Below are 14353 nucleotides of genomic sequence, written 5' to 3' on the forward strand. Positions count from 1 at the left end.
AGAGACAGGGTTTCACTATGTTGGTCCAGGCTGGTCTTGAACCCCTGACCTCAAGTAATCCACCCATCTCTGCCTCCCAAAGTGCTGGGATTACCGATGTGAGTCACCACACCCAGCCCAGACTAGCTACTTTTCAAGTGCTTGATAGCCACATATTAATGGCGATATATTGGACAGCACAACTCTTAGACATTCAGGAACTGCTTCACTCCCTGCAAAGGCAGTTCCAGCAGAGAGATCTGCCAGGCAGATGGTTTCGTCGAAAGTTCCATAGGGAAAGAGGGATGGACAAGGACTCAGGAGACTGGCTCCCTGCCTAGGCTCAGTGAGCCTCTTTCCACAGGTGTGGCCTTTCTTTGTTTATTCATTTGCACCATGAAGACTTTGGATTAGGCATTGTCTTGCATGACAGTTCAGAGCTCTGGGCCAGGGAGCATCTCTGTTACCATGAAGAAGCAAGAGGGCCCTTCAGGTGTTTTCGGATAACTCTCCTCTGGGCAGTGCTGTCAGGCAGTGATCATGCCTCACTTGGGGCTGTCAGAGTCTCAGCTGTTTAGATTTCCCTGGAGTGTTCTTTTCCAAAAAGAATGAGAACTATTCATCAGGCTGACCAGTGGTTTTACGTATGAAGAAAAAGAAAAGCCTGCATGAAACAGAAGTAGGTACTGCACTCAGCCACTGAGTCTGCAAGACTGCATAAGCAAGGGCCAAAACACGGAAGTCTGATTAGTAACTCTCCTCTCTGAGTGACTGACTTAGCATAGGTCTGTGTTTTTAGGCTTAGTTTTTTGTTTTTTTGGTTTTGTTTGGTTTTTGTTAGAGAGCGAGCCCATTACAATGCATAGTATCTGTTACACAGTTTGCTGTATTCTGCATTTCTGTGACAATAAAGTTTTCATAGCAGTGTCACAGACTAATTTTACTTCTGTGATAAGTTTCCAGATGTCTAATGGTCACTTAAAATCAGGTGTAAAGTTAGTTTTCTCCAAAAGGGAATGCAAATTAATACCAAAACCTTGACTTTTAGCATCAGGTTAGAGACTTGTGTTGGTATTTACATTCTCTGCAAGCTTCTCACACATTTCCATTATGGAGAAACTTCTGCTGAATTTATGAATTTCTTTCTAATGAATTTAGTGGAAGTCCTCCAAAAAACTAGGAGGGTCAAAAGAAAGGCTGAAAATTTTCTTGATTCCAGCAAACCTAATTAATAACAGTTTTTGTTTTTATTTTATTTTTAACTTCTCTTATTCATCCTGAAAGGTTAGCGTTTAAAGGGTAGTTGATTACATCAGGCAGTCGAGCATTTTTCATAGCATGTTTCTTCTCTCTTGCCCTCACTCGCTGTTCCTATGTAATTGTTATACATGAATGTCTGTCCAAAGCCATGTAATCTTTTGAGTCTTTCATGTAGTAAATTCAGGTATCTAAGTCTGATGTATGACTCACAAAGGTAATATCTCTTATAAGAGTTTTTCAGAGTGATTAAAGGATACTTTAAACATAGATCTTTAGAAGAAAGTGATAAATAAATTTAGTTTTCTTCTCTGAGAAACTCAGAAGAGCATTTAGGCAGAATATTGGTGGAATAATAGAATGCTAATATATACATTATGCTAATATATACTATATATAATGCTAATATATACAATATATAATATACTATAGATACACATTATGCATTTACATTTTTTTAAATATTTTATTTTGAAATAGTATAGAGTCACAAGAAGTAGAAAAAATGTACCAAGAGGTTTTGTGCACCCTTCACCCAGTTCCTTCCAGTGGTGGTACCACAGTACAGTGTCAGAACCAGGGAACGACATTGGTACAATCTGCAGAGTTGATTCACATTTCACCATTTTACATGCACTCATTTGTGTGTGTGTTTCTATAGTACCAGGCAGTTTCTATCACGTGTGTAGCTTTGTGTAATCACTACCGCAGTCAAGATACAGAACTGTTTGACCACTGCAAGGCTCCCTCGCGCTATCCTTTCTTAGTCACATCTGCCCCTTCCCTTCCCTAACTCCTGGGAACCACTAATCTGTTCTCTGTCTGTTTTCTGTTACCTCATGAAGGTTATATAAATGGAATCATAAGGTATATAACTGATTAACAAAATTGTTTTAGTTGTAAAATATATATGATAAAATTGATCATTTTTAAGTATACAGTTGAGTGACATTAAGTACATTCACACTGCCATGCAGCCATCACCTCTATCGACCTCCACAACTTTTTCATCCTCCCCAATTCTGTACCCATTAAAGACAAATTCCTCATTTCTCGCTCCCCTCAGGCCCCAGCAGTCATCGTTCTACTTTCTGTCTCTGTGAATGTGACTACTTTAGGAGCCCGGTAGATGTGGAATCATACAGTAGTTGACCTTCTGTGACTGGCTGATTCCACTTAGCACAGTGTTGTCAGGGTTCATCCGTGTCGCACCAGGATTTCCTTCCTTTTTAAAGCCGAACTTCTCCACTGTGTGTATATACCACAGTGGTTTAGCCATTCATTTGTCAGTGAACACTTTGGTTGCTTCCACCTCTGGGCCGTTGTGAATAATGCTGCTCTGAACATGGGTGTACACTATCTGTTTGAGTCTCTGCTTTCAGTTCTCCTGGGTAGATACTCAGCAGTGGAATTGCCTCATACGATAATCCTGTGTCTAGTATGCCGTGCTGTTTTCCATGCAGCAGACGGTAGCTGTACCATTTTACATTCCCAGCAGCAGGGCACCAGGGTTCCGATTTGTCCGCATCCCTGGGAACAGTTGCTTTTTTGTGTAACTTTTTGAGATTGGCTTTTTTATCTTAGCATAATTTTCCTGAGATACATACAAATTGTTGCATATATCAGTAGTTTGTTCATGTTTATTGCTGAGTAGTATTCCACTGTGTAAATAGACCACAGCTTAACTGTTCAACCTACTGAAGGATGTTTGGATTGTTTCCAGGTGTGGGCGATTATGCATAAAGCTGTTTCTGAGCATTAGCATATAGGTTTTTGTGTAAACATGGGTTTTCATTTATCTGGGATCAGTGCCCAAGAGTGCAGTTATGCTAAGTGTGTGTTTAGTTTTGTAAGAAACAGCCAAAATGATTTCCTGTGTGGCCATACCATTTATACACCTTCTTTATTTTCTAACCTTGAACTTTACAGATGACACTGGCTTTCCTCCTCTTCCATTCTGCACGTTCAGAGTTAGGAAACAAAGTGAAATAAATTATTGGAGATCCTGATTTGGCTTTTTTAAAGGCAAGCTCTAGTGAGCACAGGTCATAATTAATTACAAGGTCCCTGGCTAAAAATTCTGATGGCTTAAGAAAATCTAAACTAGTACCATCATTAAATGTCATTTAGCACTCTAAAACTATGTTGTCCAATATAGTAACCTCTAGCCACATGTGACTATTTAAAAATAAATAAAATTAAGAATTCAGGCCGGTGTGGTGACTCACACCTGTAATCCCAACACTTTGGGAGGCCAAGGCAGGTGGATCACCTGAGGTCAGGAGTTTGAAACCAGCCCGACCAACATGGTGAAACCCCGTCTCTACTAAATACAAAAAAATTAGCCAGGCGTGGTGGCACATACCTGTAATCTCAGCTACTCAGGAGGCTAAGGCAGAATTGCTTGAACTCGGGAGGCGGAGGTTGCAGTGATCCGAGATTGCGCCACTGCACTCCAGCCTGGGCGACAAGAGCGAGACTCCGTCTCAAAAAAAAGGAATTCAGTTCCTTTACTAGCTACATCTCACGTGCCCAGTGAGTCACATGTGGCTACCCCGTTAATGCAGATATATATGGCATTTTCATCATCACAGAGCATTCTGCTAAACAGTACTGTTCTAGAGTCTGTGTCATTTCCATTCTAATCACTATACTATTAATAATAATTTGATTTTATCACCTTGTCTTCCGTGGTTTCCTGAGGACTTGACTGATTACAAGGGAGGTCCTAAATGCCACTGAGTATCCTGGGAGGCTGGCATGGCTCTTACACATCTTGGCATTGCGGGTGCCCAGCCATCCCTGACATAGCAGGCTGATTGAGTGGCGGTGGTGGTTTTCTTTGCTGATGAGGTGAAGAAGTCTCATTCTTGTCTAGATGAAGATGACGATGAACCAGAAGAGGATGACCAGGAAATAAAAGATAAGACTCTGCCCCGGTGGCAGATCTGGCTTGCTGCTGAGCGTTCCCGAGACCAGAGGCACTGGCGGCCCTGGCGCCCTGATAAGACCAAGAAGCAAACTGAGGAAGACTGTGAGGATCCCGAGAGACAGGCATGTATCCTTCGCCCCAGGCAGGAAGCTGACCGGGGGCCTCTGCCTGCTTTCCATTCCCGTGCACTTTGGTTATCTGAAAGGAGGCCGCTGGAGCTCTCTTAGCAGTTGGCTAGCTTAGGAGATGGTAACCTGTTCCTGTTCTCATCTGTGAAACTTCCTTCCTGCTGGATATCAGTGTGGAATTTCCTTGGCTGCTGGTGATGAGGAAGCATATAGGCGCTTGACCAGAGAGCTCCTGTCCCCTAGTAGGTGGATGGGCCCTTGTGGTCACCCCTCTGGAGATTGACTTCCAGGTCATTCAGTGAATTTTTCATGTGGAACCCTGTGGGATACATACAGATTATTTAAAAAACTCGTAATCACCGTCCTAGATTCTTTCCTTGTGTCCACTTTCCCCACCCCACTCTTGGGTCCGTGAAGCTGTAGCAGATACAGACTGAACTCTAGAAGACAAGAGGGACTGGCTGTAGGGTCCTTGTTGGACAGTTGGCATCAGCGTGTCTTGCGGAAGAAGAAACTAGCATTTATTGAATACCTGTGGCGTGCCAGGCACTTCACCTGTGTTATCTCATTTACTGTTACCATGTGACTTGCTACATGCTGCCCCATGTTTAGTGGCCAGCAGCTCTGGAGGTTTTAAATTAAAATGAAGAAATGCTATCTTGATACCTGGAATTGATCCAGTTTCACAAGACACCAACTCTGTGTCTTGGAGCTCTGTAACCTTTTCTACAAATGAGGTACCCTGAAGGCAAGGAGTTTATCCCCTTTGTTTACTGCTGTGACGTCAGTGCCTAGAAGAGCATTCGTCCTGTGGTGAGCGCTCAGTGAATCCTCTTGGATGCGGAAGGAATATTTGTTTGATGACAGAGTGTCTGCTCTGGGCAGAAGGATCAGCACAGGTGAAGGCCCCAGAGTGCCAGGAGCGTTTGAGGAGTGGGGAATGGGGTGGCCAGACTGGAGTGAGGACACAGAGAAGTGGGGATAGAGACAGAGGTGATCTCTGGAGGAAGGAGGGGCCAGCTTCTAGGGAAGCCTCAACTCACTGGAGGTCTTGGAGAGGGGACTGCCCGTGAGGCCTCTTGCCTCGCTGAAGCTGAATGTCTGCAGAACAGTGGAATCTTTCTGGTAGAGTTCACAGCCACCCTTCTGGAAGTCGTTTCTCGAGGCTTGGAGTCCCAGCAGTCTCCTGGAAGCAGATTTCTGGAGCAGACTGCTGCTGCGAGCAGTTTCTTGCCATTTAGCTTTTTCTGTAATCAAAGCCTGGGGGAGAAAAGCTTTCTAATTTATTTTTAACATAGAGAAGCAGCTTTCTGATTAATTGATGGTTTTGATTGAATCCCACATACTCTAGTTTATTGTGCTTATGTTATGATTTCCTCTTTGCTGAGAGCCACAAAGACCAGTCAGATAAGCAGCACCAGGACACAAAAGGTGGCCTCCTTGGCCTTATGTTTTTAAATTATTACATGAACTCAGCTACAGACATTTACAGTTAGTATTAAGCTCTTATAATTGCTTTTAACATGCTCCATTGCTCCTGTAGGTTCCTTCTTACCTTGAGTCTGTTTATCTAGTTTTGAGCATGTTTTTCATTTCTTGGAGCAATTTTATACAAGGAAACCACAAATAGTAAAGTTCTTATCTTCCATCGTACAATAAAAATTTTTCACCATCATGCATTATCAAAGTACAAAAGCAATTATATACGCTTTCAGAAGTGAGCATGTTCTAGATTTTCTACAAATCCATCAGGATACTTTGAAAGCTTCTGGCTTAAACCTGTTCATGCCTTCTCTCCTTCCCAGGCTTTCCCATGTGTGGAAATGTTAATGGCACCACAGGGCTGCCTAACAGTTATTCTCCAGCTGTCCAGGCTCCTTGAGAGGCCTCTGGCTTTTGCTAACAGAGAGCTAAGCTTCTGTCTATTTAAAACGAATTTAATTTGAATAATGTTGAACCATTAGTACATGCACATAAAGAGAACTGTGAAAAATGTGCAGGTTTGGTTTTGTGACATGGGTCGCTTTATTTTGCCTTTGTTGCAGGTGTTGTTTGATGATATTGGGCAGTCTTTGATCAGACTTTCCAGCCACAATCTTCAGTTCCAGCTGGTGGAGGCCTTCCTGCAGTTCTTGGGTGTGCCTTCTGGCCTTACTCCTCCAGCCTCCTGTCTTTATCTGGCTATGGATGAGAACAGCATCTTTGATAATGGACTTTATGATGAAAAGCCCTTGACTTTTTTCAACCCCTCGTTTTCCGGGGCTAGCTGTGTTGGCCGCATGGATCGGTTGGGCTGTCCTCGCTGGACCAGGGGTCAGAACCGAGAGGGCGAGGAGTTCATCCGCAATGTCTTCCACCTTGTCATGCCTTTGTTTTCAGGCAAAGAGAAGTCCCAGCTCTGCTTCTCCTGGTTACAGTATGAGATTGCAAAGGTAATTCCAGACTCGTCCTCCTGTGTCTGGGGACTTTTCATTTCATGTCAGTGTTTATAAACGGGATTGTAAGCCTCTGAGTGCTCTCCCTGGAATATGCCCCAGCGCCGCCTCCTCCAGTGACCCTGAAGGCACCTTGTGTGTGTTTGCCCTTCTGAGGGGCCACAGCAAAGAGGAGTGAGACAGGAATGAGTCAGGCTACCTCAGTGACTCTCGAGCTGTTTATTGTATTATCTTGCACTACCCGGTCCCCGTCCATATATGAGCAGTGAGTGCTGAGAACAGTTTTAAAGCAGCGTCAGAGTACTCAGGGGTTTATTAAAATAGATAAGCTTTGGGCGCGATGGCTCGCACCTATAATCCCAGCACTCTGGGAGGCCGAGGTGGGGTGGTTCACACCTATAATCCCAGCACTCTGGGAGGCCGAGGCGGGGTGGCTCACGCCTATAATCCCAGCACTCTGGGAGGCCGAGGCGGGGTGGCTCACACCTATAATCCCAGCACTCTGGGAGGCCGAGGCGGGCGGATCACCTGAGGTCAGGAGTTCGAGACCAGCCTGGCCAACATGGCAAAACCTCGTCTCTACTAACAATGCAAAAATTCGCTGGGTGTGGTGGTACATGCCTGTAATCCCAGCTGCTCAGGAGGCTGAGGTAGGAGAATCCCTTGAACCTGGGAGGTGGGGGTTGCTGAGAGCTGAGATCACACCATTGCACTCCAGCCTAGGTGACAGAGTGAGACTCCATCTCAATAAATAAATAAATAAAAGATAAGCTACTTATAATACTTACCCTCCTCTTTCTGCTAGAAATGAGTCTGAGTCAGCTGTTCTGTCCTCTGCTGGCCACAGTTAGTATTGGCTCTCTTAGCACCCAAGTTCTGAAGCTTTAACTACAGATTACACACACCAGGTTGTATTGAAATAGTATGTTAAAATGTTGTAGCCACATCTCTTTGGAGAAGAACATTTGTAGGTATCAGCCTTGTTTATAGAGATTTCAGCTGCAACCCTGGATTGTAAATTTGGGCAGTTATGGCCCTGGTAAAAATCCTCATTTCTTTTCCAGCTTAGAGAGCCTCAGTGTTTACCAGACCCGTGATAAAGGGGGAAGTATAGACACCTTTTTCCCTGTCAGTGCTTTCTACCGTTGGCAGCAGAGGACGTCTTAATTACAGAGCGCCTGGGGTCATTCTTCTCTTTTTCCCTGTAGGTAATTTGGTGTCTGCACACTAAAAACAAGAAGAGATTAAAGTCACAAGGGAAGAACTGCAAAAAACTAGCCAAGAATCTCCTTAAGGAGCCAGAAAACCGCAACAACTTTTGCCTCTGGAAGCAGTATGCACATCTAGAGTGGTTGCTTGGCAACACGGAGGATGCCAGAAAAGTTTTTGACACAGCACTCGGCATGGCAGGAAGCAGAGAACTGAAAGACTCCGACCTCTGTGAGCTCAGTCTGCTCTATGCTGAGCTGGAGGTGGAGCTGTCGCTGGAAGTGAGAGGGGCTGCCACGGCCCGAGCTGTTCACATATTAACCAAGCTGACCGAGAGCAGCCCCTGTGGGCCCTACACTGGACAGGTGTTGGCTGTTCACATTTTGAAAGCGCGAAAGGCTTATGAGCACGCGCTGCAGGACTGTTTGGGTGACAGTTGTGTCTCCGATCCAGCTCCCGCCGATTCCTGTAGCCGCCTAATTAGCTTGGCTAAATGCTTCATGCTCTTCCAGTATTTGACCACAGGGATTGATGCTGCTGTGCGGATATACGAACAGGTATTTGCAAAACTGAACAGTTATGTTTTCCCAGAAGGCTCTGGCAAGGGGGACAGTGCCAGCTCCCAGAGTTGGACCAGTGTTCTCGAAGCCATCACACTGATGCATACGAGCCTGCTGAGGTTCCACATGAAAGTGAGTGTTTACCCGCTGGCCCCTCTGCGAGAGGCGCTCTCACAGGCTTTAAAGTTGTATCCGGGCAACCAGGTTCTTTGGAGGTCCTATGTACAGATTCAGAATAAGTCCCACAGTGCCAGCAAGACCAGGAGATTTTTTGACACAATCACCAGGTCTGCCAAAGCCTTGGAGCCTTGGTTGTTTGCAATTGAAGCTGAGAAACTGAGGAAGAGACTGGTGGAAACTGTCCAGAGGTAATTCCAGACCGTCCTGTTCGTGTGCCCCGCCAATGTTTATGAAATGCTTGCTGTGTTCCCCCCACCTTGCCGGGTCTCAGGAATACAGGGATGAACATGGCACGGTGCCCGGAACACCTGCTGTGGGGCTGTAGGTGTCGTAGAAAAATGGTTTGAAAGGTGATCAAGTCACAAAGTAGCGGCGCCTCTCAGGAGAGGGGTTGGTGGCGGTCGCCTGGGTGTGCTTCTCGGGAGTGTGAATGTTGCTTCTGTGTGCATGGGTGGTGGCCGTCAGACCACGGGAATGCTGAGAAGCCGTCACGGAAGCCTGGTGGCTGACAGCACAGGGGCTGGGCGGCAGCTCTGGATTCCAGTGCCAGCTCTTCTCGGCTGGGTGACTCGAGCAGGCCGCTTCCCCTCTCATAGCTCCCTCTCTGTCAAATGGGCATGAAGAAGCTACGTCATGGGGTCTCTCTGAGGGGGCAGTGAGGTAAGTGCTTGGCACAAAGTGTGTAACGACTGGGAGCTTTTGTCAGCATTCTTAGTGACAGCACTGTCATGTTTAAATACCATCTTCGATACGATATTTTCTTTTTTTTCTTTTCTTTTGAGACAGGGTCTCACTCTGTCACTCAGGCTGGAGTGCAGTGGTGCAGTCTCGGCTCACGGCAGCCTTGACCTCCTGGGCTCAAGTGATCCTCCCACCTCAGCCTCCCCGGTAGCTGGGACTACAGGCACCAACCACGCCTGGCTAATTTTTTTTTTTTTTATTTTTTGTAGAGATGGGGTTTTGCCATGTTGCACAGGCTGGTCTCCATCTCCTGAGCTTAAGTGGTCCTCCCATCTCAGCCTTCCAAAGTGCTGGGATTACAGGAGGGAGGCATGGCATCCGGCCTGATCCAGTATTTTCTCTCTAAAGGTTAAATGTTAATCTGGGGGACACATTAGCTTAGGCATCATTGTTTTCCCAGAATCTTTGCTGTTGCTTCACTCTGACCTTATAAATTAGCCAAAACTGTCTTTGAAAAATATTTCACTTGTTTTTTATTCCTTCATTGGGATTTTGTTCACTCCATGTGAGCCTTGCTTTCTCTACTATAAATCAAAAGGTCTTTTCTTCCTGTAAAGTAGAATTTGCATTCTGCTGATTAAAGGGTAGCTTTCTTTCTTTCTTTTCTTTCTTTTTTTTTTTCAGATGGAGTCTCACTCTGTTGCCCAGGCTGGAATGCAGTGACATGATCTCAGCTCACTGCAACCTCCGCCTCCCGGGTTCAAGCGATTCTCCAGCCTCAGCCTCCTGAGTAGCTGGGACTATAGGCACCTGCTAAATTTTGTATTTTTAGTAGAGACGAGGTTTCACCATATTGGCCAGGCTGGCCTTGAACTACTGACCTCATGTCTACCCACCTCAGCCTCCTGAAGTGCTGGGATTATAGGCATGAGCCACTGTGCCTGGCAAAGGGTAGCTTTCTTTAGAAAACGGGCGGGGGGGTTTTGGTGTGACTTCAAGACAGACTTGGTGTGGTGTAGAAACCACAGAACTCTTGCCTGTGCCTTCTCCTGGCCTTGGAGAAGCCCCGTGCACAGCGCCCTGTGCCTGAGGGACATCTCTTCCCTGACTGTCTCTGATCCGGCTGTTGCTGACACTTGTCATCACTAAGGCATCTCTCCCTCCTGTGATGTAGGATGAGAGAACTGTGTCAGAGTCACATGAGCCTTTGTCTTGCAGGTTAGACGGTAGAGAGATCCACGCCACAATTCCTGAGACCGGCTTAACGCATCGGATCCAAGCCCTGTTTGAAAACGCCATGCGCAGCGACAGTGGCAGCCGGTGCCCCTTGCTGTGGAGGATGTATTTGAACTTTCTGGTAAGAAAATATTGAGATGTTTTGTGTTCATGCAGAGCTCTACCTCTTCCTTCATTAATGAGAAAGTACGGCTGTCCAGAAGCCCCTGCCCGGGAGAGCTGGGAGGCCATATTTCACTCTCATCTTCTTGGCATTGGTGAATCCCTAAGAAATCCTGATGGGATAATGTCAGATCTCTCAGGACTTGGGAAGAGGTTGCAAGTGGTCCATCTCCTCAAAATATTTGGTAGAACGAAGTTGAAGAGTAGTTACTAGGCTATTGAGTGCAATAGGATTTAATGTGGGTTTCTCTAAGTTGACTTAAGTTGGCAACTTGCAAAATGGTCTAAGAGCTTTCCTTTGAAAGAGACCTATATTCTTTTTCATTCTGCTCATAGGAATTTCTAGGTCCTGATTGTTTTGTTTTTAAAAGAAAAGGTTCAGGATGGGTGCAATGGTTCAGGCTGTAGTCCCAGCACTTTCAGAGGCCAAGGCAGGAAAATTGCTTGAGCCCAAGAGTTCGAGACCAGCCTAAGCAAGATGGCGATACCGCATCTCTACAAAAAAATTTAAAAATTAGCTGGGCATTGTGGTGTGAGCCTTTGGTCCCAGCTACACCAGAGGTTGAGGCAGGAGGATTCCTTGAGTCCAGGAGTTTGAAGTAGCAGTGAGTTATGATCACACCACTGCACTCCGGCCTGGGTGACAAAGTGAGACCTTGTCTTTTAAAAAAAAAAAAAAAATGCAATCTAGAATGTAATTTTTAAAATCAACATTTCCGGCTGGGCACGTTGTCTCACGCCTATAATCTCAGCACTTTGGGAGGCCGAGGTGGGCGGATCACGAGGTCAGGAGATTGAGACCATCCTGCCTAACATGGTGAAACCCCGTCTCTACTAAAAGTACAAAAAATTAGCCGGGTGTGGTGGCAGGAGCCTATAGTCCCAGCTACTCGGGAGGCTGAGGCAGGAGAATCGCTTGAACCCGGGAGGCAGAGGCTGCAGTGAGCCAAGATTGCGCCACTGCACTCCAACCTGGGCCACAAAGCAAGACTCCATCTCAAAAAAAAAAAAAACTGCAAAAGTTTGTGCATTTCTCTTAACATTTATTCTTCAGACCCAGAAGCTCTGATCTTATGGTTTGACTCGTGTGTGAGCTGGAAACTTGCAGGCAGGACGCTGCTGTTGGTAGAGACGGCAGTTTGAGGCAGCAGAGTCAGGAGCCCGGGGTTTTAGTGAAACCTCCACTCCTGTCATCAGGCTGCTCAGCTGAGGGAGCAGGGCAGATGCTCCCTGATATTCCCAGCATAAAGATTCCACCCATCTTTACGTTTAAAATGGTGGAGCTCGCACATTTGCCAGTTTAACTTGCCCAGTCTTTTACAGGTAGAGGCAGGGTAAGGTGCAAATGTACCATATTTTTACTAAGAATCTGCCATTAGCCTAGTTTGGTTGGGTTGTGGACAAAAAGTGCTTTTTGGCTTTGGAAAAAATATCTGACCCCTTGGGGAATTTCTCTCTTTTTGGAAAGGTAGTATTGGAACTAAGGACCAATTAGAGCAGAGTGCCCATAGCAGTTCCTGAGGCAACTGGGCAGGCTCCTAGCACTTTGTTAACACAGGGAAAAATCACATTAGGGCCAGCATGCAAGAGGAAGGTAGCAAGTGTCTGAAGAGGCAGGAGAAGAGAGCCTGGCACGCCAGGGGGAAGGCTAAGGCTCCCTGGAGGAGGGCTGTGAGGCTGGTTGTGCGATTGTGCCTTTTTGTGTACATGTGCACATACATGCATGCTTATACATATGCACATACATACACTCTTGCAACATGCATGCAAGCGTATTTGCTTGTTTGCACTTTTTTTCCCTGTAAAAATGTTTGAAGGAGTTCGAGACCAGCCTGACCAAGATGGAGAAACCCCATCTCTACTAAAAATACAAAATTAGCCGGGTGTGGTGGCACATGCCTGTGATCCCAGCTACTCGGGAGGCTGAGGCAGGAGAATCACTTGAACCTGGGAGGCGGAGGTTGTGGTGAGCTGAGATCGCGCCACTGCACTCCAGCCTGTGCAACAAGAGCGAAACCCCGTCTAAAAAAAAAAAAAAAGAGTTTGAAGGAATTAAAGCTTATTCTTGGCCATGGAGAATATGGGAGGGAAAGGAATTGGACAAACAGCAGTTAAAATTTTCCACTAATGTTGGAACTTAGCAGGTTAAAACCTCACTTGTAAGAGAGACTTTCAAATGTGCTGTTTTGCATATACATTAACACTCTCCACCAAACTTTTTTTCTTTTCTTTTTTTTTGAGATAGGGTCTTACTCTATTGCCCAGGCTGCTGGACTGCAATGGCACTGTCACGACTCACTGCAGCCTCAACCTCCTGGGCTCATGCAATCCTCCCACGTCAGCCTCCTGAGTAGCTGGGACTACAGGCATGCACCACCATGCCTGGCTGGTTTTTTAAATTTTTTTGTAAAGATGGGGTCTCACATGTTGCCCAGGCTAGCCTCGACCTCCTGGCCTCAAGCAGTCCACTCACCTCAGCCTCCCAAAGTGTTCAGATTATGGGCGTGAGCCACTGTGCCTGGCTTGTTTATTGTTTTGTTGTTTTAGCTAAAATTGCAGTTATTTTCAAGATACTTAAAATCCTTTAATTTGGTCGTCTGCCTACACAATAAAGAAGGAACTATGAGTATATAAGCCAGTTAGCTGATTTCATGGGATTGATGAAAGACGTCGTAAATAAAAAGGGCACAGTGGCATTTCTGAATTGTGAATCATTAGATTTTCTTTTACCCTCTAGTATAACTTCTTCCATCCTGTTGACAGCTGGCAGGAATTGGTATATATTGAAAGGCCATCATTTACAAGATCTGGTGGGAGGGAAAAGAAGCCCCCTTTTTTTATCTATCAGAGATAAACCAGTAAACCTCTCAGCAGAGTGTCCGTCTTCTCTCAGGAGCACAAGGAGGGAGCGTTATAGAATGGATCTTTTTTGGTTTGGGCAAGGTTGGTCATGTTTTGTTAAATTAGTTAAAAAGCTGTATAAGGTAACAGTTGCTCAGATTTGTTTATAAGGAGGTAAAAAAAGAGAATCAAAATTTGCAAGAGCCTGAAGACCTTCAGCTTCCTTGTTTTCTTAGAGATGTTGCTTCCCCCATGGGGAGGCAGCACACGTCTGCTAAGAAGGTAGACAAATGCCAAAACAAGTGATTACGAGAAACCAGATAGCTTCTCTACATGGAGGGCTCAGACACTTGGGACGTTAGTGATGCAGCCGACAGGCAGCTGCCCGCCACTGTCACTCGTCTCCCCCGTGGTCCTGCGGGGAAGAATTATTAATGGCCCAGCTCAGGTCTGAGTCGTGAGCATTTTTTGTTTTTTTGAGACAGGGTCTTGCTCTGTCACGCAGGCTGGAATGCAGTGGCGTAATCTCAGCTCACTGCAACCTCAACCTCCTGAGCTCAAGCAACCCCCACACCTTAGCCAGGACCACAGGTGCGCGCCACCGTGCTGGGCTAATTTTTGTATTTTTGTAGAGACAGCATTTTGCCATGTTGCCCAGGCTGGTCTTGAACTACTGAGCTCGAGCAGCCCGCCTGCCTTAGCCTCCCAAAGTGCTGGGATTATAGGCGTGAGCCCCCGTGCCTGGCCAGCATC

General features: G+C 45.9%; 1 protein-coding gene across 5 annotated transcripts in view; it reads left to right on the plus strand.

Moving 5' to 3' along the window:
• Positions 1-14353, plus strand: part of NRDE2 (NRDE-2, necessary for RNA interference, domain containing) — a 52325-nt gene that overhangs the window by 34875 nt on the left and 3097 nt on the right. For 4 of the 5 annotated variants that reach the window (XM_003902154.3, XM_031667914.1, XM_031667913.1 and 1 more), the window contains 4 exons: positions 4115-4290; positions 6342-6728; positions 7940-8868; positions 10580-10718. In XM_003902154.3, coding sequence (XP_003902203.2) covers positions 4115-4290; positions 6342-6728; positions 7940-8868; positions 10580-10718 — 1631 coding nt within the window. Of the gene's footprint in view, positions 1-4114; positions 4291-6341; positions 6729-7939; positions 8869-10579; positions 10719-14353 lie in introns of those variants that run through there. The other variant, XM_009212127.4, reaches the window with a different exon arrangement.

Source organism: Papio anubis, chromosome 7 (genome assembly GCF_008728515.1).
Source record: "Papio anubis isolate 15944 chromosome 7, Panubis1.0, whole genome shotgun sequence".
NCBI classification, from domain to species: Eukaryota; Metazoa; Chordata; class Mammalia; order Primates; family Cercopithecidae; genus Papio; species Papio anubis.